This window comes from Bos taurus, chromosome 7, assembly GCF_002263795.3.
Source record: "Bos taurus isolate L1 Dominette 01449 registration number 42190680 breed Hereford chromosome 7, ARS-UCD2.0, whole genome shotgun sequence".
Classification (NCBI taxonomy): domain Eukaryota; kingdom Metazoa; phylum Chordata; class Mammalia; order Artiodactyla; family Bovidae; genus Bos; species Bos taurus.
The window spans coordinates 52,931,354-52,959,164 of NC_037334.1; the positions used below are offsets into that span (position 1 = coordinate 52,931,354).

A 27,811-nucleotide genomic window follows, 5' to 3' on the forward strand; every position below is an offset into this window, starting at 1 on the left:
ACTTCTTCCGAGCTGGTGTTTACCAGGGAGCCGGACGCAGGAGGCCTGGCCACTCGACACGGAAGCGGGGGTGGGGGGGGGGGTAGGGGGAGGTGCGCATTCGGGGCCAGAGGCTGAGACCTTATCGGGTCCCCATACATAAGACTTCCAACCCTCGTTCCTGAGCATGCGACGGAGCGACAGACAGGTGTCCCCTGCCCCTTCTCTCATCCAGTTCTGTGATTCAAACTGCTAAATGAGGGGTAGCGGGAATGGATACGTGCCCTATGGAAGACGGCAGCATAGAGTAACCCTCCGCAGCGCGGCGCGCCCTCCAGCCTAAGGCCTAGCTTACACCTTAACTCCGGTGGGAATGGGTTGCTGGGAGCGGATCGAGCCCAGTGGATGGCTTTGGAGTACGAAGTAGATCTGCCATCAGTTTCCGTCCTCTTGTCCCCATCCCTGCGTGGCGCCGATTAATGCCATTATGGATCTCGATCCCTCTTCTCCCGTCCGCGTCCCCCGACCCTCTCCAAGGTCGCTACCCCAGATTTAGCCTCCACTTTCCCCGGGACGCCGACCCAAGGGGCTGGAAGAAGCCAAGTGGGGTCCGGTTTTCACACTTTTATTGTAAAGCTCGGGAATAATTACACGGGTCTTTCATTGACAGCTCAGCAAACAAACCGGAAACGAACCGAACCGGAGGGGTAGGGGCGGTGCCTGCGCATGCTCGCGGCGGGGGGCGGGGGGCGGTCAGAGAAAGAGAAAGACAAGAGAGACAGAAATCATTACAAATCAACGGGATTGTGCTCGCAGCGCCAGGGACAGGGGTGGAGTGGGGGCGGAGCGGGGGCCCTTCCCGGGAGGAGCGAGGCGTTGGGAAGTGGCACGAACCAAGAGAAACACGACCCCAGTGTGGGCACCCAACGCGCCCAAAACCCCCCTCCCTGATCCCCACCCCCCAACACACGAGAGAGACACGGCCCCCCTCCCCACTCAGATAACCCGAGGAGACACAGTCTCCCCCTCCCCACGGGCAGACACACCGCCCGGAAACCCCATGGGCGAGACACAGTCCCCCCTCCCAGAGAAGTCCCACGTGGAGACGCCCCCTAAGAGGCTTTCTCTTGGCCAACACAAGCCAACCCAACACCAGGAGACAGCCCCCGTCCAGGGAAGAAATGGCTCCAGAGGCTGGGCCCTCAGGAGATAGAGGTATCCCAGAGCCCCTAGGAGAAAAGACAACTTAGAGCTGCCCAGTCTCATCCCAAGTGCTGCAGGTCAGAGACACCCCGGAGGAGAGGTGCGGGGAGGGCCAGAAACATCTCTTCCCAGACATGCTTCAGAGATAGCCCCCTTCCCTGGGAAGAGAGATGGCCCAAGACTGACATGCCTTAAGTACTCCCAGGAACCCTGGGAGGAAAACAGGCTCCCCAGAGAGCCTGGGTAGGGGGGAGACATGCTCCCATGGTCCCCGGAGGGAATACATATCCCTCTAGAGACTCCCAAGGGGAGAGATAGGGCCTAGGGAGCCCCCAGAGGTGAGGGATGCCCCAGAGACTCTCCCCGGGGGAAGTGAGACACGCTTCAGGGACCCTAGGAGAGAAGTATGTCCCCATATACCCTCCCCCGACCAAGAGACATGCTCTGAAGTAGGGGGTGAGGACAGACTAGGTCCCCTCTAGGAAGACACTGACTGGGTCAGGCTGGGTTTGAGCGGGGTCTCCTCTGGCCAAATGTCGCCTATTTGTACATAAAACTGTACGCGACACAAGGCATTGGGGAAGGGCTTCACAGACCTAGGACCAACTGGAGTGGTCCCCAGTGCTGTCACCCACCCCCTGCCCACCTTTGGTTTCACCTCTCCAGTGCCCAGGTGGTGACAGACTCAGTGCCCCGACCCCAACCAGGGGGCTAGGGGCTCTGCCTTTGCCTGTGGGAAGGGCTCCTCTGTGCTTCTCAGCCCTCCTGGCCACCTGGGCCACTCTCTTCCTTCTGGCTTCTCCATTGTGCAAAGTGCTCCTCTGCCCTTCCACTTAGTGCTCAGGGGCCTCCAAGACCAGGGCAGGGTGCCCAGGCCACCAGGGGCTTCCAAGGGGAGTCTGCCGACCCCAGGAATGCCTCCTGTCTGGACCACCCTCTCCACCAAGCAAATGGGCCGCATACAATCTTGCCAGAATCTTGAACTCCAGGACCCAGGACAGCCCTCAAAGCCACTGACCCACCAGCTGGGCAACTCATGTTACCAACTCCACCAGTATTGCACCTGCCCCGTTTGTGCAGGGGGAAGGGGCTGTCTCTTTAACCAGCCCCAGCCCACCTCCTGGGCCTCCCCGAGGGAAAGGAGCCTTTGGCCAATCCCTGGACCTGGTTGCTGCCACCCCAGCCCACTCTACACCCTGCCCTCCATAGAAGGGCTGTGGATGCTGGGGCCACAAGCCTAACAATGTTCTCCTTCCCAGCACTGTTACCCCAAGCCAAGTTAGGGGCAAGGAGCAGAGAATAAGGTGATTCTTCAGCCCCATGGCTTTCAGGGGTGGAGGTGGGGTCTCTGGGGATACAGGAGTTAAGACCCCAGCAACACAGCTCCCAAAGGCACCAGACGACCCAGCAGCCTGTACCCACCCCTCCCACCCTTGGGCCGACCCCCCCAAGCTTAGACGAAGTCAAGCAAGGGCCATACCCTGAGTCTCCAGCCTCCCAGCCTGGGCTCCTGGGGAGCTGGAGAGGTATGGGCCAAGGCAGTGGGGGTTTCTGGAAGGAAGGGGGACTGAGGCTTTGAGATGGCCACAGTGGGAGACGGAGGCTCTGCAGGATGCCCCTCACACCCTGGCCCCCTGAGGTGAAGAAAAGAATCCCACCTCATCATGGCTGACTGGGCTTCTCTGCCCCCCAATCTCCCCACCCCCATGGGACCCCTGACCCTGGCAAAGGGAAGCCCAACTGGAAGAAGGGGGCCTGGAGCCCAGGGTGCCCTGAGGCGCCCTTCCCACCCCCTGAGATCAAGGCAATGGTGGTTTTACAGGCTGACGGGTCAGTCATGGCAGGGGCTGGGGGTGGGGGGCAGAGAGGGGGCAGGGTGCAGGTACCCCCTACTGGGGGCAGCGACCAGCCACCCCCTGAACAAACCTTCCTGCTCCCAACTCACCCGACCAGGCCAGAGGCACAGTCATCCCACCCCTGTCCAGCTGCCCCCCACAGCCTCAGGGCCCCTCTGTGATGCTCATCTGGATGTGGGGGCCAGCCTGAGCGGGGATTCCCCCCACCAGGGCACAGCGTAACAGTTCCAAAAAAATAGAGATTTGTTTCTTAAAAAAAATTAAATAAAAGCCCAGCTCTGCTGATAGGCGAATGTTACCCTCACCCCCGCCCACCCTTTGTTTCCCTGGCCTGCACCCCCATCCCACCATGGCCCCAGGGGTATTTACAACATGGAACAGTAGAGGCCTGGGGTGGGGGGCACTGCGGCAGGGAGGAGGGGGCATAGGGCAGGTCCCCCCCAGAGGGGTCCCCCAAGACAACACAACATCAACAAGAAAAGTTGCAAATCAGGCAGAAATGGGGACATCATTCCAAGGTCCTTATATACAGACACTGCATGACCAGTGGGGAAGGGGGGGCCCCCAGATGGGACCAGGCATGGGCATGTGGCAGGCAGGTGGGCCGGCCCAGGAGCAGTACAGGAAGACAAGGCCTCTGCCCCACTCTCACCCCCATCCCCACCCCACCTTTGGTAACAACAGCCCTTCGGGGAGCGCCTGGTGGTTGAATTTCCTCTGGGAGTTCCCAGGGAGGGGGGCTCCCCAGTTCAGCCCTGCTGCAGGGCTGGAATAGAGGCATCCTATCCCCGCCCTGGTCGGCCATCCGGGAAACAATGAGTTAAAAGTGTGCTACCCACCCTTGACTCCACTATCTGCCCAAAGTAAGGGGGTGCTCCCTGGAAGTCGAGGGAAGGGAGCCTAGTCATCGGAGAGGAGCCCTCTTGGGCATCAGCTGGGAGGAGCCCCATAAAGGGGAAGAGGGGGCTCCCTAGGGTCTGGGGGATGAAGTGAAGGGAGAGGACCTGGACCCTGCATGGGGGAAGGGCCAGCGTGGTCATGAGGCCAGTACCCCACCCCCCACTCAGGGCCCTGGCCGGGAAGTCCACGCTGGAGGAGTCAGGAGCGGGGACCCTGGAATGGGCCCACCTGGGAGCTGGCCGGCGACTGGGGAAGGGATGGCCAGCCGGCCAGAAGGGGGCTCACAGGTAGATCTCGCGCTTGGCTGTCTGGGCAGATGCCGGTGTGGCTGCAGGTGGGAAGTCCGAGGTCTGGGTCAGGGGGATTTCCTCCAAGGTGGCCGAGTCCTTGCAGGAATCATGGCTACTGTGGGAGAAGGCACTGTAGGAGGGCAGGAGGCGCACGGGGGCCGTTTTGGTGTTCCGGTCTTCCGGGGGGCTGGGGCTGCCGGCGCCCGCAGGCTCCTGCCCTCCTCGGTCCTGGTAAGGCACGAAGGTGGAGAGTTTGAGGGCGCTGCTCTTGGTCCGGCGGCTGGGAGACGACTGGCCTGGCATCCAGCACGTGTCGGAGTGGCCAAACTCGCTGCACTCGCGGGTACAGGTGCCCGTCATGGCGACATCAGGCAGAGGGCGCAGGTCTGCAGGGAAGAAAGGGGAGGGTCCTCAGGCAGGGCAGCCTTTGAGGGCTCTGCTCCATGGCCTCCCAACAGCACCTCCACTCTGTCTTGGAACAAGAGTGCACACCCCTTCCTGCCCACCAAGCTCACAGGCACACACACCCTCCCACCATCCACGGAGTGTACACTCTCACACACAGCCTATCCTTAAATAGACACCTCCCTTCTTCCACCCTCACCCATCCTCCAGCTCTCCTCTCACACACCCACTGTATCTGCCCTCAGACAGGTGCACGCACAACCCATCTATGCACTCTGTCATCTACCTCCAGACAGGCTGACACATGCACACCTACCCTCAGATAGGGATGAGGAAACCCCTGTCCTCATTACAGACACAATCTCTTTCTCCCTTGTCGCCCCCTTCCCCCCACACACCCATAGCCTTCCCTTCAGATAGGCATGGACGCACAAACCTACACCGGGTATCTCTATCCTCAGACAGAGGTGGGCACATATCTTCCTTCTGAGCCCCCTTAAGCCTCACCATGCCCCCAGCTGTCCTGAAACCCCACCCCAGCACAGCAAGGCCCCACTACAAAGCCAGGGGTTCCCATAGAAGCACACACTCACATAGCCACAAGCACGCTCATGCAGCCCCACCCCGCCTTACTCTGGCCCCTACAGCAACCACCATCCCTGGCCTTGCCCCGGCTCCCTGCCCAGAACACCCACGGGAACAGGAGTTGGCCGCCTGACATCAGCAGTAGCCGGTGTGGTTGCTGGGCAGCCGGGGTCTCTATGGGAACGGTTGGGCCTGGAGCACTTCCTGTCACAGTTGCCCCTGTCCTGCCCTCTCTTGGGGACAGCACCAGGCGGTGACCTCCCCGCCCCCTGCCAGGGACATGACTGAGCAGCACCACCTGGGGTGGGGGCTCCCCTGGCACCACCCACCCTGGTTTGGTCTCCTGCCAGCGCAAGGTGAGAAGGGGACAGCTCTGTCGTTAACCCTCAAAGCACCCAGGCTCTTTAGCTCAGGGCAGAGTGGGGACCCAACATGGCATGGAGCAGAGCACGGGCACTGGGTGGGCGGGGCTGGGTGCTGGGCCGAGTCCCACAGACCCCAGACCCCAGAGCAGCTCCCACATACCTGGCAGTCCGCCTCAGGGCCTGCTCCTGCCAGCCGGCTCTGCGCGGGCACAAAAAGGACGAGACGGGAGTGAGATCGCGTATGGACGGGCAGGGTGGGGAGAGAGGACACTCTGAGACCTCGGGCCTGGGAGGTCAGACAACAACCTGTGCCCGCGGGGTGAGGTGTGGAACCTTTCATCTTTTGGGGGGCTTCGGGACTTCGGCTTGAGGGAGGGGGCGAGACCTGAGGAAAGCTCCAAGCTGGAGAGTCTGTCTATCCCAAGGGCAAGCTGATTTAGGCTCCCCACTGTGGGCCACCACAGATGCCTTCACACAGACACGCACTGCATCCATACATTCTGACAACACATCCCCCATCTGTCCCCATACTGCTCCTGCCCAGACCTCACTTCTGCCATCACTCTCCAAGCCTCTCCCAGACAAGACTTTCCCCTTCCCAGCCCCACCACTCCTCTCCTCAGCCAAACCATCTCCTGCTCCCCCGGGGACCATCACACCCTTCTCTGGGCTCCTTAGAGCATCCAGGGTCCCTTGAGCATCCTCAAGGCCCTCTGACCCTCATTATATCAAAAGATTGCCTCAAGGCTCCCTCACCACTGTCTGAGCCCTCTAGCCCCCATTCTTGGGGTCCCTGTTCCCAGGAAGCAATATAGAGTAGTACTAAATGCAAAGTCTTTGGAATCAGAGAAGCCTGGGTTTGAATCCTTCCCAGCTTTGTCACTTCCTGTATATGACTTTGGATAAGTGACTCAACCTCTCTGCGCCTCAGTTTTCTCCACTGTAAAGTGGGCACAATAAAGATCTCAAATCAGAGTGGTTATGCAGATTCAATGAATATATGCCAGAAAGCACTCTGCACAGTGATCACTGCTGACCACAGAAGAGCTCAAGAGATGGAGGCTGTTTTGTAAGGTCTTGTCATCATTTTCAGGCTTCTACTCATTCCTGGGGTGCCCGACCATGCCAACGCCCCTCACCGTTCTCGGGGTGCTCCATCTCTCCTATGCTGCCATCAGGGGTGGTGCGCTCATAGTGATCCTCAGGCAGAGCCAGGGGACCCAGTCGGGGCCCTGACGACGACTTGCTGGATGGCGTCTCAGACTCCTCCAGGCCACTATCGTAGTAACTATGCTGGGACGGGTCCTGGAGCTCCTGGGCCTGGCTGGTGGCGGAGAAGGTGACGCGGCGGTGAGGTAACTGCGGGGAGAGGAAATGTCACTGCTGGCCGGCCAGCCTGCCCCACGGGCCCACCACCACACCAGGCTGCAGCCCCAGCCAAGCCTACACCCAGAGCTTCTAGTCCTCTAGGCCTCAGCAGCAACCAAGAAGAGGCCCAGCCCCCCAGCACAGCACAGCCCCCCAGAAAGCAGACACCTTCATAGAGGACTGCCCTTCATTCTAGGACAGCTCCCAGGACAGCCAGGACCACACACTGGAAGTCCTAACACAGCACAGGCCCCAGTGTTATGATAGCCCCCAGGCCAGCAACGATAAGCCTAATCCAGTACAACCATTTGTTAGAGCACAGCTTCCCAGTATTGGCACAGCCTCTCTCATTCCAGACAGCCAACACCAAAATAGCACAATACCAGCCAACTCCCCTAATTCCAGCATAGCCTCTAAACACCAGCAAGCCTCCAGTTTCTAGAACAGCTCCCTGAAAGCAGGACACACTCCTCATTCCAAAACAGCTCACCAATACCAGAACAGTTCCCTAATTTCCAAATAGCAGCTTCCAGACTCCAGCTCCTCACCTGTTTCATTGCTCCATAACTTCCTACTGCCTCCATCCAGTGGGGTTGCTAACGGCTTTCTGAGGTTCTGTTCCTCACCCCTGGTCTGCAATGCCCCCTGGTCTGTAATGCCATAGGCAGGACTCCCTGCTGAGTCCTCTCCCACTCAGCCCCTGTCCCCACTTGTTCCCCTTCAGAGAGGCCTGGGAGTGGAAAAAGGTGGGAAGGAAGAAGGAAAAGGAGCCTGATAACAAATCAGGGCACCTTGGGGGTGGGGTGGCAGAACAATGGAAACTCCCCAGCCCTCCATATCAGGAAACAGTATTACTGGAGAGGGCAGGGCCCAGGAGGACCTGGGCATAGGAGGGGGAGGCGGCATCCATCAGGGATTCAGAAGACTGGCTTCAGATGGAGACTCCTTCTAGGAAACAGGAAGGAGCTTCTGGGAGGGGCTGCCGGCTTGGTGGATTCAGGATTTAGACTGGGAGCTGGGGTCGGGGGAGTGCAAAAGTGACAGGCTGCTCCCAGCCCCAGCTCCGTCTGCCTGCCATGGGTTAATGATCATCCCAGGAACCTGGCAACCTCAGCCTGGAACTTGGCACAACCAACCAAGCACCCAAACACCCACCTGGGACTACCACTGGTTCTCCTACCAACCAGAAATTAGGAGTTGTGGAGGGTGAAGACCAAGGGCCCCTGGAGGCCAGGGGTGGGAGCAGCCCATGCCCAGGCCCCTGCTGATGAGTCTCCAGGTTCCCTCTAATCCTCTGACTTTGTGCTGCTTTGTTCTTAAAACTCTCAATAGGTTATTGAGATGGAAGGTGGTCCAGGTTTGCAGACCCACCCTCCTGATACCGTAGACAATTTGTGTCCCATTCAAGGCAGCTGGGGTCGGGGAGGGCGTCAGCACAGGGAGCTGCCTGCCCACCCTGCCTCCCACTCCATCTTCAGGCACAGGCAACCCTTCTTGAGATCCATGTCGGGATCCAAAACACTGAAAGGTCTGGGTGATAACAGACAAGATCTCCCAAACTGACCTGACGATAGGTTCCAGGAGCTCTGGGAGGCACAGAGTAGCCCGGCTATCAAATGTTTTTTTCTTCACAGTTTTCTTTTTAGACATTAGCCAGCAGCCCTCCGTCCCTGCAGAACCTGTGCCTGGTAATCCAAGGCTGCAATCCTGCCTCCTGGAATACACATTACTTGGTCTTTTTCTATGATGCTTTTCTTTAAAATGGAGGGTTGGGTCATACTCAATACTAAATATTCCCTATAGTTCTATGACTATCAAATTTTAAAAAGTCTAGGGACTTCCCGGCAGTCCATTGGTTAAGATCCCACACTTCCACTGCAGGAGGCGCAGCTTCAGTCCCTGGTTGAGGAACTAAGATCCCACATGCTGTGCAGTGTGGCCAATAAATAAATAAATCTTAAAAGCCTATGTCCAAAATCTGTCTCAAACACCCCAGTCCAGAAGTTCTAGACACTTCCTGGATATTTCTAGTTGGTGTCCCCATGGACCCTTCAGATTCAACGTGCCTGAAACCAAATTCTTTTTCTTCAGTCAGCTTCTGCATGGGCAATGATCTTACCATTATCCCCCTTATCCAGACTCAGAAGGATGGTATCTATCTGGAAATCTTGGTAGCTCTCCCCTCACTCCCCACCCCTACCCCACATCCAATTATTCCTTGAGTCCTGTGGGTCTTTTCTCCAGAACGTCAGCCTGATCCATCCATCCATTATTCCCTTCGCCACCATCCTTGCGTAGACCTTAGGGGTTCAGTCCTGTACCTTCACCTCTACCAACTTAAATCCATCATACACTCCAGTGAACTTTCTAAAACTCAGTTCACCCCAAATTCAAGAGCTTTCAGGGGCTCCTATTTCCTCTAAGGAACTTTTGACAAGCTATCTATGTCCTCTATAGCCTACACCTTCCAATCTCCTGTCTCAGCTCCCCACTCCATCCTCCATTCCGTTCAGAGTCCCCTCTCTGCCCTCTCCCTGCCTCCAGCTTGGTGACACTCACTCCTGCCTCAGGGACTGGCTCAGCCTCCCGTCCATCTCCTGCTCCTCACTTCATGAAGAGCTGGTTCAGGTGCACATTTCCCTCTCAGGAGCCCACTCCCATGTCTTCTCATACTACATGCCTCAAAGAAAGGGAGGGGACACCATGGTCAAATAAATGTGGAAAACCCAGAGTTATACAAAGCTTAACAGTTTCTCCCTTCTTGCAGAACTTTGTAGAGCCTTTATTAGGTTAATCTGAACTTAGTCAAAAAGTGCATAATGGAAAATAGCAGACTCTGGCAACCAGATCTCGTGATGATTTGAATTTGACTCCATCGCTACCTGGTTTTCATTTCTGTAAAATGACCTACTCACAAAGAGTTATGAGCGTTGAATGAGCTAATTCACATAAAATGCTTAGCATGGTACGTTGCACCTGTTAAGGACTCAAAAAAAAAAAAAAAAAGAAAGCGAGTAGTGGCAGAACAAGTTGGGAAAAGCTTTTCTATGTGGCATTCTCACTGGCGAGAAGCAACACCAAGATTCCGAACTGCCTCATCTTTTCACTTGTATGTCTTGTAGAAATATGACCATTTTTCCCTCAGGGTCTAGCACAGTGCTGAGCACACAGTAGGGATTCAGCCTATGTGTTTTGATGATAACAGCGGTATCATGACTTGGTTATGTTCAAATGTGCAGTGTGGCTCCATCCCTGGGTTGGTCTGGAGCCGAGTAAAGGATAATCCCTCAGACTTCGGAAAAGAAAAAGAGATGAAAGAGCTACAGGAACAGAAGAATGAGGGAGAGGCAGCGGCAGCAAGGAGAGGAACAAGAGAGAAAGGATGATTGGTCAGGAGCTGCCGGAGGCCACCCGAGAGATGCTTATTCGTCCAGGAGAAATGAGATGAAACCAGATTTCACTTCCCCATGCCCCACTCCTCCAAAACCCCCAGGATTTTCACTTTGGGGGTGCTCCAGGGCGTTGGGGAGTTTGTGGACCGAATCAGAATAGAGAGCTGGCGCCTTGGACCTCCTGGGAGTGTCTCAAGCCTCTTCAGTTACCATGGACACAGGTTGCCTCTGGCCTCAGAGACTCCCCCAGGACCTGAGTCCCCTCACTCTGACTTTAGCCTCCTCCTTGGGCACAGCCAGCGACAGGGCAGACCCAGGAGAGCAAGAAGTGAGAGACGGAGAGAGAGAGAGTGAATGAGAGCTAGCAGCTAAGGGTGGCCAGAGCAAGGAGCTGAAGGAAGGGAAGGGAGAGGGCCATCTAGGGTGCCTCAGCCCAGGTCCAGGGACACAGAGCAGGTTGGCCCACGGCACTGGAGGATTCCCTCCCCTCTCCCTGGGCCCGCCCTCCCGGCAGCCCAGGCTGGTGACCCTGGTGGGAAGACAGGGCAAAACAGGCTAATTGCTGGGTGTTGAGTGGTACAGGGATGAAGAGGCTGGGAAAGGGACTTGGGAAGATCTTGCCTCTAGTGAAGTTGCCTAGTATAATTAAAAGGTTCTGTGCCTTTACCTGAGGCAGCCAGACTGCACTCCACCTACCCCTACCAGCTGCTCTGGTCTGAGCTCTATTGGGAACTGCTCAGTCTGCACAGAGGGGAAAGGTCAAGTCTTAGTCAGTGGAGAAAGGTCAGGACTTGGGTGTCTCTCCACCTGCTTTCTTGATGAAGGGCATCATTCCCAGGGAGGCCTCACAAACATGAGGGGAGGTGGACTTCCCTGGTAGTACAGTGGGCAAGACTCTGTGCTCTCAATGCAAGGGGCCTGGGATTCGACTCCTGCTCAGGGAACTAGATCCCACATGCTACAACTAAGACCTGGCCCAGCCTAAAGAAATAAATATTGTTTAAAAAAAACACTAAAAACCACGAGGAGAGGGATACACTGCTGGACACACTTCTTTTTGAAGGGTGCTTCACCCAGACAAGGACTTGGTCATGGTCATGGGTTGGTGGGGGGGAAGGTGATCAATTAAGATACGGTTGGCAGAGAGGTGCAGGTCTGGGACATGGGGAGGGACAAAGAGCAGGGATGGGGACACTGAGGCAGGACCTCCAGACAAAGGTTTGTTTCCAGTCTCTCTCACTTCTTCTCTCACTTCCAGGAAAATAAGAAACCAAAACTCCAAAAATAGAGAACTTTATTATCAGGGGGAAGTGTTTGGGATGGGGGAAGAGGAATGGGGGGCCCAGCCCAGGAGTCTGGGGTGGGGAAAAGGGTAACACACAGTACACAGAGAAGGCAGAAAGGGGGCCCCCCTCCCTGACAGAGTCCCCACCTGGTTACCCACCAGGGCCCAGGTCTCCCTGTTTCCCCTTCACAGAAGCACCCATGGCTGGTCTCAGACAGAGATCCAGGTTTGAAGGAGACTTAAGTCTTCATTTCCCTCCACGCTTCTGCCTCCAAACCCTTCTGCTCCCCTGCCCATCAGCCCCCACCTGCAGCACCCAGCATCTGGTCCTGTCCCAGGATGTAACAAACCACAGGCCTCTCCCAGTGGGGAGGGGCAGTGGGTGGGGGGACACAGAACGCACCCTCCATTTTCACTGGGCCCAGCCCTCCAAGCCTGGGTGAGGCAGCAGGGTCATTGCCGGTCCCAGCGTTCCCTGACCTTTGGTTCCACCTCCCACCATTGCCTTGGGCTGGTGAGCAGAGCAGGTTCAAGACACCAGCTCCGTCACTCCCACACCTCGGTCCAGATGGCCCCATGGTAGGGGTGGGGTGGGGGCTGGGGCGTGCTGAGCCTCAAGGGCTGGCCTACCTGCTTGCTGGGGTATTTGGGGGGGTTGGTGCGGTAGCTGTAGTCGGAGTACTGCTCAGAGCCCGTGGACGTCGTGTCCCCGGTGCCCACGAATGTGTTTGCAGGCGGCAGTTCCTGCACCACCTGGTGCTTCTTGGAGGCGGAAGGCGACTGGGGCTGCAACTGGATGGAAGGCAGTGGGGAATTAGAGCGATAGTGGCGACCCAGGTCAGGGCTGCCTGGTGGGTAGTTGAGGGGCAGGTGGATGCGTGGACTGTCCCCGGGGGCGTCGCTCATCAGGTTGAACTTGAGAGACTTCTGCAGGCCAGTCTCATCCTCATCCTCCACCGGTTTCACAGGCTTGGGAGACTTGCTCTTCTTGCCCTTGCTTTTGTTGCCCTTGGAAACTTTGCTGCTGGGCTTGGGGGCGTACAGGTCCTTGGTCTCCTTCTTGCCAGCCTGGTAGCCACTCTTGGCCTCCCGTTGCCGGCAGTAGCGCACGAGCACAGCCAGGGCGATGAGCAAGGCCACGGCCACGACACCAGCCACCACGCCAAAGAGGATGTTGCCGCGCTGCTTGGAGCGCTCATATTCTGGGTCCCCGGCGATGTCAATGTCCAGCGGTGTGTCCAAGCTGTGGCCCAGTAGGGTCTCGAGCAGCGTGCGGTTGGCCAGAGTCTCGTTGACATACAGGTGGACCAAGGCTGTGCCGTAGCGTGGGGGCTTGCCGCGGTCACTGACCTTCACGACTAAGCGGTGCAGCCCATGGTGGCGGCGCTCAATCTCCTTCTCCAGGGTGATGGCACCAGAATGTGACCCAATCTGGAAAAGTCCATAAGGGTTGCCACCAGCGATGCTGTAGGTCAGCTCGGCATTGACACCAGAGTCAATGTCCTCAGCTGTCACCTGGCTGACCGTCTCACCCAGTCGGGTCTGGGGGGTCAGCAGCCGGTGGGAGGTGTTAGAAGGGGCAGTGATAAAAGGTGCGTTGTCATTCTCATCCAGCACGTTGATGGTGACACCAACATAAGCTGAGCGAGGTGGGACACCACCGTCCACAGCTTTCAGTTGGAAGGTATAGGTGCTTTGTTGCTCCCGATCGAAGCTCAGGCTGGAGAGTATGGTGCCCGTGCCATTCTGGATAACAAAGTCACCATTGTCCTGCTCCACCGTGAGCTGCACCCGTGCGTTCTCCCCCTTGTCCCCATCAATGACAGTCACCATGCCCACTGGACTCAGTGCCGGCATGTTCTCCATCACCGAGAAGTTGTAGCCACTCAGCATAAACTTGGGGTCGTTGTCATTGCAGTCCAGCACGTTGACGAGGACGGTGGCTGTGCCCTGGAGACTAGGGCTGCCCCGGTCAGCTGCCACCACCTTCAACTCATAGCTTTCCCTCTGTTCCCTATCCAGGGATGTCTTCACCCGGATCTCTCCAGTTTCAGGTGAGATGGTGAAGAGGCCCTTGGCAGCTGGCTCAGGCTCCAGAGAGTAAACCAGCTCAGCATTGGAGCCCGAGTCGGCGTCACTGGCAGTGACCTCAGCAACCACTTCACCCGGCTTGTTGTTTTCTGGGAAAGCGACCTCAGTGACGCTCTGGGTGAAGACAGGCGCATTGTCATTGACGTCCACCACCTGCACCTTGAGGGAATTGGTGCTGGAGAGTGGCGGGTTGCCAGAATCCACGGCCACAATCTCGATGGTGTAGTCTTTGACCTTCTCATAGTCGAGCGGGGTGGTGGTTTGCAGGAAGTACTTCTTCTTGCTGTCACTTCCCGTCTCGCTGGCCTGGCGGAGTTGGAAGGGCACATCGCCTGCTACCACACAGGTGACAGCCGCATTCTCTCCCTCGTCTCTGTCAGATACCTGCACCAGGGCCACAGCTGTCTCTTCCGCCACATCCTCTGAGATGTTGGCCATCCCGTCCTGGTGCGTCACCAGCCCTATGCCACGGATCTCGATGGTGGGTGCATTGTCGTTCATGTCCTTCACAGTCACCACCACCTGGGCTCGGGCACTCTTGGGGTTGGTGCCACGGTCCTTGGCAAGCACCGAGAAACGCAGGGTGCTCAGGTCCTCACGGTCCACGGGGCCCTGCACAGTGATAAGTCCGGTGTTCCTGTCCAGTCGTAGAAGGCGTCTCACGACTTCAGGTGCCTGGTGGAAAGTGTAGTCGATCTCTGCGTTGGCACCTTGGTCTGAGTCGTTGGCCTTCACCTACAGGGCAGGGGTAGAATCGAGGGAAACAGGGCTGGGTTAGCTTGGGGATAGCAAATTAAGGGACACCAGGGCTGCCTTTCCAGGGAGCACAGCAGACATGACTAATCTAATAAGGCAGCCTTTCCAAAAGCAGCACGTGTAAGCCCTGCCCTTTCCCAGTTCCTGACACTGTAGCTGATATTACTGATCTATTTCCCTGAAGAGCACAGATAACAGCCCACAAATCCTCGATGGTGCTGCAGGCTAACTACTAGAGATGGGACAGGGCAGAACTGAACTCTACTTATCATTTCTATACTAGTCCACCCAAACGTGGGGATGAGGATCCAGCTAGCAACCAGGGTAGCCCTTCCACCCAATTTAACTGACCTTCAACCCTTCTGAAGAGCTGGGAATGTGTGAGTAGTAGAGCTGGTGTGTATGTATGGCATATGTGTATAATAGGCATGCATGAACATACACGTGTTGTGACTATGTGAGAAGGTATGTGTGTTTGTGTACGTGTGTGTTTGTACATGAATGGAGACCCACATGCCCACCTGGAGGCCACAGGTGAGGGGACTGCTTTTTTTGAAAACAGCCAGATAGGGATGTGGGTCAGAGGGAGCCCGCCAAGCCAGGCCACTACCCTTGTCAAACCGGGGAAACCTGTTTCAAGTCTCTTCTCCTCCCAGGTCTGGTGCTGGCTAGGCACCAACTTGAGGAATCCGGCCGAGCCTGCGGCCAAGAAGGAGGGACTGGTGCAGGCCACAGAGCCTGCTGGCAGCAGGCTGGGCTCCCAGCATCAAACAACGAACTGCCTGTCCCTCTGCAGTGGGCACGCCCTTCTGCGCCGAGGCCGACGCGCACCCGGCCCAAGTCTACACAAACACGGGTGGTGACGGAGGAACAGGAGCCAGGTGGGAATGGCCATGAGGGAGCACCGGTCAGGCAGAAACATGCGATCTAGAGTTAGGTCACAGCCCAGCAGAATGCGTTGGCAGTGTGTGTGGGGAGATGAGACCAGATGGGTGCAACTAGGCAGAGTCTCTGGGGAGCAGAGCAACAGAGTCTTATGTTCAAATCCCAGCTCCACTGCTTCCCAATAACGTGACCTTGGGCCAATGATTTAACATCCTCGAGCCTCAGTTTACAAATGTGTAAAAGGAGGATAATAATAGAACCTATTTCACAAGGTAGTGATGAGGATTAAATGGGATGTTATTGGTAAAAGTGTCTAACACTGCCTGGCACGTGCCAAGTGCTCCCTAAATACCATGTATCTCTCTTTTTGTTTATCCATTCAGCCATCCATCCATTCACCTCTGAAAATCAGTGCTGACACTCTATGGGCCACTGCTAGTGTCTTTCCTTCCCATCAGGATTTTTTTCTGACAGTCAAGACACATGGGTCAGGATTCCCAACTGCTTGATCTCTGCTCACTCCTCTAACAGTTTCTCTTCGCCCCTCCATCCCCTCAGTCTGTCACCAACTTTTCATTATGATTCCCACTGTCTGCTTCCCTGTCTCTAGCTTGGTCACCCACCTCCTTATCCGCCTTTCGTGCCAGCTTACCTCTCTCTCTGACTCTTGACTTCTGTCTCTCTCTCCCATCTTGCTCAGTTCTTCAGCCTCTTTCCCACTGCTGGTTCTCTCCTATCCTCTCTTTTCTGCTCTATCTACCTGTAGCCTCGTCTATGCCCCATTGTCCTGCTTCATCCCACTTCTTGACTCTTATACCCATGGGCTCTAAAGTCAAACTGTTGGACGTGGCCGAGGTGGGATCTGAACACATCAGATGGGTGACGTGAGGAAAGTTTCCTAATCTCTGTGGGCTCAGTTCCCCATCTGTAAAATGGGATAATGCTTACTTGGTACTATGGGGATTAAATGATATAATACACAGAATGTATTCAGAACAGTGCCCAGCACCTAGGCTATGATTAGTCACCATCCCCGACTGTCTGTCTCCCTTCTCTCTGTCTTTCTTCTACAGATTCCAGTCCACCAGCCACTAAATAAAGGTCCAAACTCCCCCTGTGCCCTGCTTCAGTTTGGGGATGTAGAAGGAATGGTTTCCCAGAACAGCTAACGGTGTGCAGGGCAGTCTGAGCCCTCCTCAGCTCCCTCACATCAAAGACAGACAACTTCAGCCCATGGGGAAGGAGAAAGGCTCTGGGGCTGGCAGGAGGCCAGGGCTGAGATGACAGCACGAGATACACCCACCTGTCTGCAGGGACGCTTTCTTTGCTCCCTCCCAGGCCCTGGCCCCGCCAAGCTGCCCAGCCCCTGGGGCAGTTCCCATGGAAAGGGGTGCTGAGAACTGCAACAGAGGCCACCAACCCCCCAACTGTGCCCAGTACCCCATATCCATGGGTGCCCAGTGCCTAGGGGAGGAGACAGATGTATAGATATCTGAGCACAGTTTCTAGAATTCTGAGGACTCACCTGGCTAAAATGATTTCATTTGACTGTCAGGGATGGGCAAAGGTAGGCTGTGGCTTTCAGCCTCGGGAAACTCTCATCTGGCTAACGGGCCCCTGGTTGGGAAGATATTCCCATCTCTGGAGAGAATCTACTTGGACAAAAGGCGATTCATTTGTTCAGCTCGCTTGGCTGGGGAGGAGAATGTCATTTGACTTGGGAGGGGGTTTCACTTTGCAGAGGTTTCTCCAACTTGACTCCGCCTCAGGGATGGGGGATCACTGTACTTATGCTGTGTCACTGTCACGTAAATAGCTTGACAGAGGAAAGTCACTCCCCTGCTGGGGTATGGTAGGAAAGTCTCACCAAGCAGGGGCTGGGAAAAGAGATCTCGCTGCAGTATTTTGACCGTTTTGCCCTTAAGTGAAGGGAATTCTCACGAGGTTGGGGTGGGCTCCCATTTCTAAATGGAAGTCAGCCACAGGGTAGAGCAGGGAAGACGTAGGGTAGAGTAGACCCAGGGTAGAGTGGGTCACCCTGACAGATGGAGGGGCCTCTCACCTGGATGACTGAGTGGCCTATGGGGCTGTTCTCAGACAGCTCAGCCTCGTAGGACGGCCGCTCGAACTTGGGGGCATTGTCATTGGTGTCGAGCACGGTGACCCGAAGCAGGGCGCTGCTGGCACGTGGGGGGTTGCCACCATCCTGCACCTTGATGGTGAGGTCGTAAGAATCCAGGCGTTCCCGGTCCAGGTTGCCCATCACGATGAGCTGCGGCTGCTTCCCCTCCTGGTCCTCTGCCACCTGCAGCCCAAATAGCTCCTGGGCCTCGGGCCCCACCTGCAGCTCATATGACGCCACACCGTTGGGGCCAGCATCTCGATCCGAAGCCACCGGGATGGAGAAGAGTGAGCCGATGTTGGTGTTCTCGGGGATGGGCAGTGTGATGACTGGCGAGGCGAAGTTGGGCGTGTTGTCATTGATGTCCTGAACCTCTATCTGGCCCTCCAGCAGCCGGGGGCTGCCATTCTGCACAAGGTCCGTGATAGACACCTCAAACTCCAGGATACAGGGCTCACCAGGGAGCTGGTTCTGGCATTCACGGAGCCCCTCACGGTCGATAGAGGTCTCTGTGGTAAAGATGTCGCCCGTCTTGCCATCCACCCGCAGGTACGGAGCGCCCACCTCTAGTTTGTACAGGTGGCCCACGTCGGGAAAACCGTAGTCAGCGGCGAGGCTCCCGATGAGGGTATTGGGCGGCTGTTCCTCAGCCACCTTGTACACCACCCGAGTGGCATGGCCTGGGGACGGAGCCAGCAGCAGCAGCAGTGCTAGCAGCAGGGTGGGCAACAGCAGACGTCGCTCCCCGGGGCCTGGGCTGTGCCTCAGGGGCCCCATTGGGGCAGGCTCCAGAATCAGGAGAGCTGTAAGGGGGAGAGACAGAACAGAGTGGTCAGCTGGGAGGAGAGCCCAGGCTCTGAGGGCTGCCCAGAGCCACCCCCAACTCCCCCTCTCCCACCCACACACTGATCTCCAGGAGAGAGAATACCGATTCCAGGACCCAGAACCCGGAGTCTCACCCACAGCCCAGAGTAGCAGCGGTGTCTGCTCCAGCTGGAGGAGCCGGTAGGCGCCGGAACAGGTCTAGAGCAGTTCCCGCCCCTGGAATGCCCGGACCCACCTGACACTCCCTCCCTCCCTGCTCTCTGCCCAACACCTCCTTCTCACCAGCATCCTGCCTTAGTCACCCATGCTAATTACCCTGATACTGAGATAGGGAGAGACAGCAAGTGCAAGGGCGAGACCTGGAGCCCCCCACCCCCTGCCATGAACACAGTAGGAGAGAGACGCAGGAACCCTCACATTCCCCAGACCCCAATCATCACCACCGCCCACGCTGAGGGCCGCTCAAGTTGGCTGCAGGCAGAAGGGATGACGTCACGTTCCTATCCCTTCTGAGATGCCAAGTCAGTGTGCGCATGTGAGGTAGGACATCTCAAATCCTCTTCTGACACTAATCACCCTGCTAACCAGGGTGCCCACCCCTACAAAGGGCCAGCTTGAACAGGGCCCCAACCGAGGCTTGCAAACAAGGTTGAGGAATAGGGGTTCTCCCTCCCCGACCTCCTTGCAAACACACATGCCCCTGAGCATGGACACCTGTGTGTACACACACAGCTCCTCCGCCCTCGCTCTCCACGGGGGCGGTGGGGAGGAGAGACATGGGCAGGTACGTGGAAGATAGCAGACGTCAATACTGGGGTCAGGGCAGTCAGTGGTCAGAGCTGACTAGCCCTGGAACTGGCATTGGGAGCTGCCCTGGCCCGTCCTTAGAAGCTAGGAGTCCAGCAGGTCTAACTGGGATTGGGCTGCCGATGACACGAGCAGCCTTGCCCAGACCACTTCCCACACGTCTGTTCAGTCTCCCAGTGTGTATCTGGCCCCTACCTCACACCTGGCCCCTCCCGGCCTTAACCGGTCCAGCCCCATCTCGCATCTGCCTCTCCTTGCCCACCCCCAAATCCTTCCAGTGAGAGACCTGTATGCCCCAGCCAACCACAATCTGCACCGCAGTCACGACAGCAGCTTGCTGCTCCTGCTGGTCTCCTCAGCTTTGAGCTGTGTGTCAGCAGATTCCAGCTCAGTACCAGCCTTGACTACCTCCTCTTCTCCAGCACCACCACACCACAACCAGCCCTGCTTTGCAAATCCAAAGTCTTTGGCTTGGCATCTTCAACAGAGGCTCAGGCTGGATCTCCTGTCCCCAGCTCCTTGCCTGCCCCTGGAATAGGTGCCCCGCACCTGGAAATCCTACCAAGGCCCTGTGACAGGCCACACCCACCCCACTAAAGGCAGCCGCTGGTCACCCGGGAAGCCTTCCCAGCCTCTTCAGCCCACAGTGACCTCTCCTTCCTCCAACTCACAGCCACTTATTGTGCGTACCAATCCCTCGGCAATGAATCACCGTGCAGCCGGGGACACCGCCCGCCTGTGTTATTCAGTCCCCATATTGTGCATCTAGTCCTGTGTTTTCCACCTCCCCAAGCATCCTGAAGGAAGGGACAGGGCTCCCTGCATTCATCCCCTTCCCAGAGCTGGGCTCACTACAGTGCTCATTCATGCTTTCAGGGAACATTTATTGGGTACTTAAAATGTTCCAGGCTCTATGGAACACAGTGGAACATACTGCTCTATGGGCAGTGGAACACAGATGCAGTCTGTCGTTGTGGAGCTCACCATTCTAACCCATGACTGGTTGTCACTTTTGTTGGGTTGTACCCATTTGACAGGTGTAGGGCAGCAGGATGGAGAGAGCAGGGACTGTGACATCAGGCAGTCTGAGGCAGACCCCAGCTGCCCACGTCCTGACCATGTGAGCTGCAGAAGTTGATTTAGAGCCTCGGTTTCCTTGTCAGTAAAATGGGAATATGACTACCTCTTTCCTAGGGAGTTTGAGATCATATGGGCTGAATGCCTAGCACATGGGCACTCAACAAATGCTCCCTCAAAGCACTTACCGATGTAGTTAGGTAGCTGTTTGGGGAATAATTTGTGAATGGTTTGTCTTTCTGTGAGCAGAAACTAAGAGAGCCTCTGCTTTGTTTACTCGTATATCCATCCTGAGGGCCTCGCCCTGGACCCTGCACACAGTTGCTGCTGCTGCTGTTTAGTCGCTAAGTCATGTCCAACTCTTTTGCATCCCCATGGACTGTAGCCCACCAGGCTCCTCTGTCCATGGCATTTCCCAAGCAAGAATACCGGAGTGGGTTGCCATTTCCTTCTCCAGGGGATCTTCCCGACCCAGGGATTGAACCCGGGTCTCCTGCATTGGCAGGTGGATTCTCTACCACTGAGCCACCAGGGAAGCCCCCCGCACAGCACAGTGGGTGCTCAGTCGCAGCTAATGAATGACTGCGATTATTTTAGCTAACCTATCCTGGAACTTGGTGTGTGTTCACTGCTCGTCCTCACCCACTTTCTCCACTCCACTGAGGACTCCCCGGGCTCTGATCGAACCCTTCTTGTGTAGGTTAGATCTCAGCAAATGGTCATTGAATGCAGATTCCTTGCACAAGCAAAGCCCCTCCCTGGTTGTTTCTCCCACTAATAGGCTCAACACACGTGAGGCTGTTATCAGATGAGTAGTGTGTGTTTGTTCCCAGCTGCAATCTTAATCTCTTTAAAGGAGAGAGGAATTTATCTGACGCTCTATTTGGATCCATCCTTCAGCCATTTCCCCTCTCCGCATGGACCTGGCACTGGGCTCATCCTACCATCGAGCCCCAACCCAAACACACCTATCTCCAAAGAACCTCATTCCCTTCTGGGCACCTTATTCTGCCCTCCCTTGCACAGCACACACACTATATGGGATCACTGTGAGCACCAACTCCAAGTCTTGGCTGGGTGGGGCTTAAACCTGACAAAGAGGAGAAATAAAGCAGTGACAGCCTGCCTCCACTCACTCTCTCCAGATCAACCTTTTGGAGTCACATCCCCCTTAGTAAATTTTATGAAACTACATGGCAGATTTTTCCAAGAAGAACGAATGTTCACAAATTTTGGCTACAACTTCAGAGGTCCGTGGTCTGGCAGCGTCAGGGTGACTTTGATTTGTAGCTGCTCTAAGAGCTACAGATTAAGCACCAATCTCGGGGGCTTTCTTCCCCATCTCAGGTCACAACCAGGGGCTCTGACCCCTCAGGCCTCCCAGGCAGCACAAACATAGCGTGTTTGTGACACATTCTCCCCACCTCCCGCCTGCCTCCTAATACTCATACACATTCTCTCACTCTTGCTGTCACCCGTGCTCAGTCGCTCAGTCACGTCAGACTCTTTGCGACCCCGTGGGCTATAGCCCACCAGGCTCCCCTGTCCATGGAATTTTTCAAGCAAGAATACTGGAGCCGGTTGCCATTTCCTTCTCCAGGGAAATCTTTCCCACCCAGGGATCAAACCCACGTCTCTTGCATCTCCTGCAGTGGCAGGCAGATTCTGTGCCACTGAGCCACCAGGGAAGCCCCCCTGTCACCCTTAGGAGTCAGGAAAGGATTGTGGCATCTAACTTCTGATTGGGAGGAACACTAAAAAGGAATATCCAAGGCAAGGACGGTTGGGGGCAGGGGGAGTTTCCAGGGGTTGGGAGAGGCTTGCCGAGAGTAGGATCAAGAGCTGAAGAAGGCTAGGCTCTTTAAGTACCTGAAGAGTCCCTTTAAAATGAGTACAATCTGGCCCCACCCTTAGGAATTCTGATTCTGGAAGAGGGGCCTGGAGAAACCCCCCAGGCAGCAAGGTGGAGGCAGCAAGGGTCTGGAACCTTCTGGGAACAACCTTGAGGTACTCTAGGTCTTTGGAATTAAGAATGAAGTATAATTTCTGTCATCACCTTTACCATCATCATCTCTAACACTCCCAGAGATTCTACTACATTTACATCCATTTCCCATTTAATCCTCCCAATCCTCTGAAATGGGTCCTGTTTATTATTACATGGCTTCCCATAGTACATATGATAAAACTGAGGCTCAGAAAGAATAACTGCCTTAGGTCATAGAAATAGTAAGCTGAAAAGTTAAAGTGAAGTTGCTCGGTCGTGTCTGACTCTTTGCAACCCCATGGACTGTAGCCTACCAGGCTCCTCCGTCCATGGAATTTTCCAGGCAAGAGTACTGGAGTGGGTTGGCATTTCCTTCTCTAAGGGATCTTCCCTACCCAGGGATTGAACCTGGGTCATCAGTATTGCAGGCAGACACTTTACCAACTGAGCCAACAGGGAAGCTCCTAGTAAGCTGAAGAGTTGGGATTTGAGAAATAAGAATGCCTTCCCACATGAGTTGAGAAAAGGCTGGATGGAGGAAGAGAAATCAACAGAAATCACTGGTTGCTATGTACCCCCCCCTCCCCCAACACACACACACACACACACACACACACACACACACACACACACACACACACACAATCCCTGGGTTGCCAAACCTGCAGGGCAAGGAGTGAAAGAGAAAGAGAGGGTCTAGGGTTCAAGGACGGAAGGACGCCAGGCCTCCCTGGATGCAGGGAGAGAGAACAGAACAGCCAGGAGTGGCAGTGAGGCAGCCCTTCCTACTCCTGCTCCCACCATCCCTGAACTTTGTCCTGGTGGTTGGTTACAGGGAGTCATTAGTCCCAGACGGCAGCCTCTGAAGCCATTAGTGCCTTATCTGCCCTTGCCCAGGCACTGGCTGCCTTCCCGGCAGGGGTGTCCCCACCTCCACCTGGTGACACTGGGAACCCAGGACCCTGAGCAGTCAGAGCCTCAGGAGGGTCAGTGACTCATTCTTCTCAGGCTCCACGAGCGCAGTGAGGTGAGAGGGCAGAGGCCAGGGAAAGCCAAGGAAAATGCCATCTGTGTCAACATCTGGGCAGGAAGAAGGACGGCTGTGGGGGTCACCTGGAACCTTCATTGCCAGCCTACCTCGGGGACCAGGGGCCATTTCCTCCTGAATGCTGTGGCCAGAGAGGAAACATACAGGGGCAGATGTCACAGCCCCAGAGGCCAGGTCAGCTGTGACCCCCACCCCTGCAGTGTAACAAACAGCCACCACCACTGCGGGCACAAAACACCAAAGGACAAAGCAAACATCTGGGAAAGGAGGGCAAGCAAGCTGGGCTGTATGGGGTGGAGCTGCTCAGAGGCTTCCCACAGTGAATAAGTGCACAGCCCTCAGCTCCTCTCCCTTCTCTTTCACAACCCACTATTAGCCTCTGTGGAGTTTCCAGGCACCTGCATTCTTGAGTCAGATTGTCAGAGTTCAAACTCTTGTTCCACCACTTGCTAGCTGTGTGACCTTGGCCAAGTGACTTTACCTCTCTGAAGATATTTCTATATTGTGGAATGGAAATAATCCTGCCTCTTGAAATTATTTGGGAGGATTAAATGAGAGCTGATACATTAAGGTCTATTGTAAAGGAGTGATATCTTTCTATCTAAATGGAGCATTTCATTTCCAGCATCAGACACACAGTAGGTGCTCACTGGTTTCATCAATAAGTGAACAAATCCCTTGCCAGCTGGGAAGACCTATGAAGGCAAGGGTAGTTGTGTATCTTACTACAGTATTGCATCCTCATCACCCACCATGGGCCTTGGCAGACAGTAGGAGCTCAATACATGGTTGAAATAATCTCTGCAGCACCAACTATCCTCTCTTATGGTAGGGGCAGCCCTCACCCCATGTGAGGATCTCCTCCTTCCCCATCTCCTCTCCCCAGCCCTGACTCCTGCTCAGCTCCTCCCTCCATCCTCCCAGACCCTCTCCTGACCCTTCCACCCACACTCCGAAGCAGTTAGCTCACCATCTCTACCTAGCCCAGGTCCCCTGACCAAGTAGCCACAGCAGCAGAACCTCTGCCAGCAAGACGCCCCTTTCCAGCTGAAATCCCTTTTGGGGGTGGGGACTAGGTGGGAGGGAAGGGGAGAAACTAAATGCAGCCAGAACTGAAACCAGACCTGCTCCCCTGCTATCCTGCTCAGCAGTCTCTGGAGGCCCTTCTCATCCCTCCCTCCTCGATCCACCCCATGCCCTGGTCTAGTTATAATTACAGATCTCAATCCTCCGAGACCCCCACATCAAGAAAGTAACACTTGCCCCACCCCTAACCCCCACACACCTAGACCTCTGGCTGTCACAAACACCTCTGGGCGCCCTCTTTCCAGGCAGCTACCAAGGGTTGGCTCAAAGCAGGTAATGGAAGGCCCTCGGCGTCTTCCGGCACGACATACTAGACTCAGCCGGACAGGCCGGAGGGGGCAGACCCCAACCTACACCGCTGCGGTCAGCGGGCGCTCGCGGCACACACCCTGCGCTCGGGGCATCTCCTCCCAGAGGACACTGGAGAGTGTCGGGGGTGGGACAGCGGCAGTTCCTCCAGCATCCCCGGGATCTCTCGGCCCCACCCCACCCCCACCCTCACCCCCGCGGCGCCGGGCCTCCCCGAGCCCGAGGCGAGACGCGAGTGCGGCGCCGGGAGAATGCGCCTCACCAGCGGGCCCCAGGCGCCCCCTGCCCCAGGGGCCGCCGCCGGGAATCCCTCCTCCTCCGCACTCCCGGTCTCAGCCTAGGGACCCCCACAAGCCGGCGTCGCCGAGAGCCGTGCCGCGGGCGCCGGGAGGGGGCAGGGAAGAAGCCGGAGCCGGAATCACAAAGCGGCGAGCCCGGCCCGGAGGAGAAATTCTCGTAAAACCGAGCCTCTCGCGGACAGCAGAAAAGGGGGCTTTACCCTACTCTCAATCATGAAAGATGTCAGAGCCGCCCCGAATATTTCCTGCTAGAAGGAATGGTCGCCGGCCACTGCTGAGAAACAGAGGCCAGAAGTCTGGGCTCCCGAGGGTAGGTGGGGGGAAGGAGTGCGAGTCCTTGTCGCCTGCCAATTCTGCTCCTGCGCGTGCCGCGCGTGCCCTCCTGGTCCCAGGGCCTCGCCCGCGCACACGACTCTGGCCTGCAGCCGGGACCTGGCGCAGGGGACGCCCAGGTGTGAGAGAGACACAGGTGTGTGGGACCCAGGTCTACTGGGGATCCAGGTGGTTCGGAGAACGCAACTGAATGGTCCGAAGAGGGTCGCAAACACTGCCCAAGGTTGGCACCCTTTGCAAAAGGGCCTAGTGCCCCGGAGCTTCGGGGAGGCGGGGTGGCGCGGCCTGCCAGGTCCAGCTTGTTCCGGGAATACCCAGCCGGCCGGCCCGGGAGTGGGGGTGGGGGAGGCGCCGGCGGGGAAGCTGGTCCGGCCAGCCCGCCCCTAGGGTTCCCGCCGCCGATATTTACACTGCCTGTATCGTGATAAGGGGAAGGGGCGCTAGGGGCTCTCCCGGCGGCCCGGCAGCTTCCCAGGACGGAATCTGGCCTTTGAGGGAGAGGGACAGAGCGCGTGTGTTTGTGTGTATACCCCGCAAGGTGTAATGTGATATTGTTGGTGGAAGGTGTGTGTGGAATCCAGTGTTAAGATGTGGGAAGCAATAAACTGTGTTTGTGACCGTGAAGCGCTGTTGTGGGTGCCACTTGCTGTGTTAGGGTGTATGCCTTCAAGGCGTGTGCGGAAACACTGGGTTCTGTGTTTATGGGTGCAATCGAGGGGTGCAAGCAAGACGCGTTGTGTACCTGTGTTCTGGCCAAGGAGTGTAACATAATTTATGTTAGGGTGTGTTCCTTAAAGGAATATGTGTGTGTGTGACTGGGTTTTGAGTGTTCATCTGGCTAACTGTGGCCGTGACACTCCTGTTTTAGAGCACGAGATTGCGTTTGTGTGTCCAAGTCGCCGAATGTCACCCCCGGTTGTGTTCTATTGCTTTGTAGGACCACAGGTTGTGTGTCCGTGCCGCTGAGCGTGCAGGCGCTGAAGCGGATTCTCAGCTAGTGACGGTGCCCCAGCGGGCGCTGATGTGCGGGAGGTATGCCTGTGTGCACATATGTATGTATGTGTGTAGATATGTCCGTGGTCTGGCCCTCCGGGTGCCCGCGGGGAGCTGGACGCGCCTAAGTGATCCGAGCCGGTCGCCCAACAAGTGTGTGTGCTTGTGGATGAGGGTCCTTGCTTGCTACGTCCTCGGGGAATGCCCCCCCAACTGGGGGCTGCGCTCTTGCCCCAAACCATCTCCATCTCTCGCGCTCCCGGAGCCCCCTTATGCTCGCAGCTCCAAGCGCACCGGGGTGCAGGGCGCCTAGGCTGGGGTCCAGTCCAGCACTCCCTCTCCTCGCTTGGCTTCTTGCGGCGGACCTTGGAGGCCAGGGTGCCCCGGCCGCAACCCCCACTCCGAGCTTCCAAACGCCCCCCAATTCAACCCCGGCACGCGGAGCACCGACTGGGCCCCCGTGGCCTCGCTCGGCCGAGCGCCCCTCCCTCGGCTCCCGCCGGCCATGGCCGCTCACGGGCGGGAGCCACCGCCGCCTCCACCGCCACCGATCCTTACCCGACTCTGGGCAGCGCCGGCCGCGGGCCCTGCAGTCCATGAGCCGCCACCGGCCCCGGCCCGGGCTGCGACTCAGCACGGCTCGGGCTGGCGCTGCGGTTCAGGCTTGGCTCCGGCTGGCTTTGCGCGCAGCAGCCCCGGCGGCTTCGCGTCCGCGCCGCGCTCCCGCTCCCGGAGTGTGTGAGGCGGCGGCGGCGGCGGCGGCGGCGGCGGCGGCGGAGCCAGCAGCGAGCGGAGCGCACAGCCGGGCCCGCCCCCTCCCTCCCCCTCCCTCCTGGCCCGCCCGCCCGCCTCCCGCCCGCCTCCCTGTCCCCCTCCCCCCGCTCCGTGGCCGGGAGGTGGAGCTCGGGACCGCTCTGGTTCTGCTGGGAGGGGACCCCAGCACCGCTCCGCAAAGCCGGGACCCCTTTTGCTGTCTCCTCGCTACCCGAGGCCCGTATACGCAGATTGTCCCCCTCCCAGGCTCTTCAGTTTACACTTATCCCACCCGTGCCCCCATCTGGAACCCCTCCCAAATTCCTTTCCCAACCTTATTCAAACACCTGTCCTTTACTCTGCCCCCCTGGGAAGTCGAGGCACGGGAAATGTCTCCCGATGCCTTCTCTGGGCATCTGCTTCTCCAGATCCACGTTCTTCCTGCCCAGACCCCCAGAGCACCCCGAGTGGCCCTCCCTTCCCACTGCGCTCTGGGGAAGTCCACCCCTCCCCCTCTGGCCGAAGCCGCAGAGCGGTCAGCGTCGGTGGCCGCAGCAAGTCTTGGGGGTGGGGCTACGGAGGGGACCGTGGAAGGGGGAGGGTAATGGGACCCGGAGGCTCCCCTAGAATGAGGACTGGGGAAATATGCAAGTGTGAAGATGAGGTGACGCGCCTCAGCTCGGGCTGTTAGAGGGTCCCCCAATCACCTGTCCTCTGGGCGGCATGGAGCTGTGGCCCCAACACATTTACCAGTGACAAACATATTCACACTGAGTCACACGGGTCCCTACCCCGCGAAGCCGCGCGGTGTC

The 27,811-nt window shown here is 57.0% G+C and overlaps 1 protein-coding gene across 5 annotated transcripts; it reads right to left on the bottom strand.

Moving 5' to 3' along the window:
• Nucleotides 1–588: 588 nt before the first annotated feature.
• PCDH1 (protocadherin 1) lies at nucleotides 589–26,986 on the bottom strand. 5 transcript variants are annotated; one of them, XM_024994063.2, is made up of 6 exons: nucleotides 26,805–26,986; nucleotides 17,423–18,285; nucleotides 12,259–14,454; nucleotides 6,723–6,942; nucleotides 5,744–5,782; nucleotides 4,528–4,614 (listed from the first exon to the last, which is right to left on the bottom strand). In XM_024994063.2, exons 1-5 carry the CDS (start codon nucleotides 26,842–26,844, stop codon nucleotides 5,757–5,759), a joined length of 3,345 nt encoding a protein of 1,114 aa, XP_024849831.1. In that variant the 5' UTR covers nucleotides 26,845–26,986; the 3' UTR covers nucleotides 4,528–4,614; nucleotides 5,744–5,756. The 5 variants fall into 5 exon arrangements, 4 of the variants coding, with proteins under 4 accessions (XP_024849829.1, XP_024849831.1, XP_024849832.1 ...); XM_024994061.2 differs by lacking the exon at nucleotides 5,744–5,782 and having other exon boundaries at nucleotides 589–4,614; XR_009495060.1 differs by lacking the exons at nucleotides 4,528–4,614; nucleotides 5,744–5,782 and adding an exon at nucleotides 7,500–9,631 and having other exon boundaries at nucleotides 6,857–6,942.
• Nucleotides 26,987–27,811: the final 825 nt, after the last annotated feature.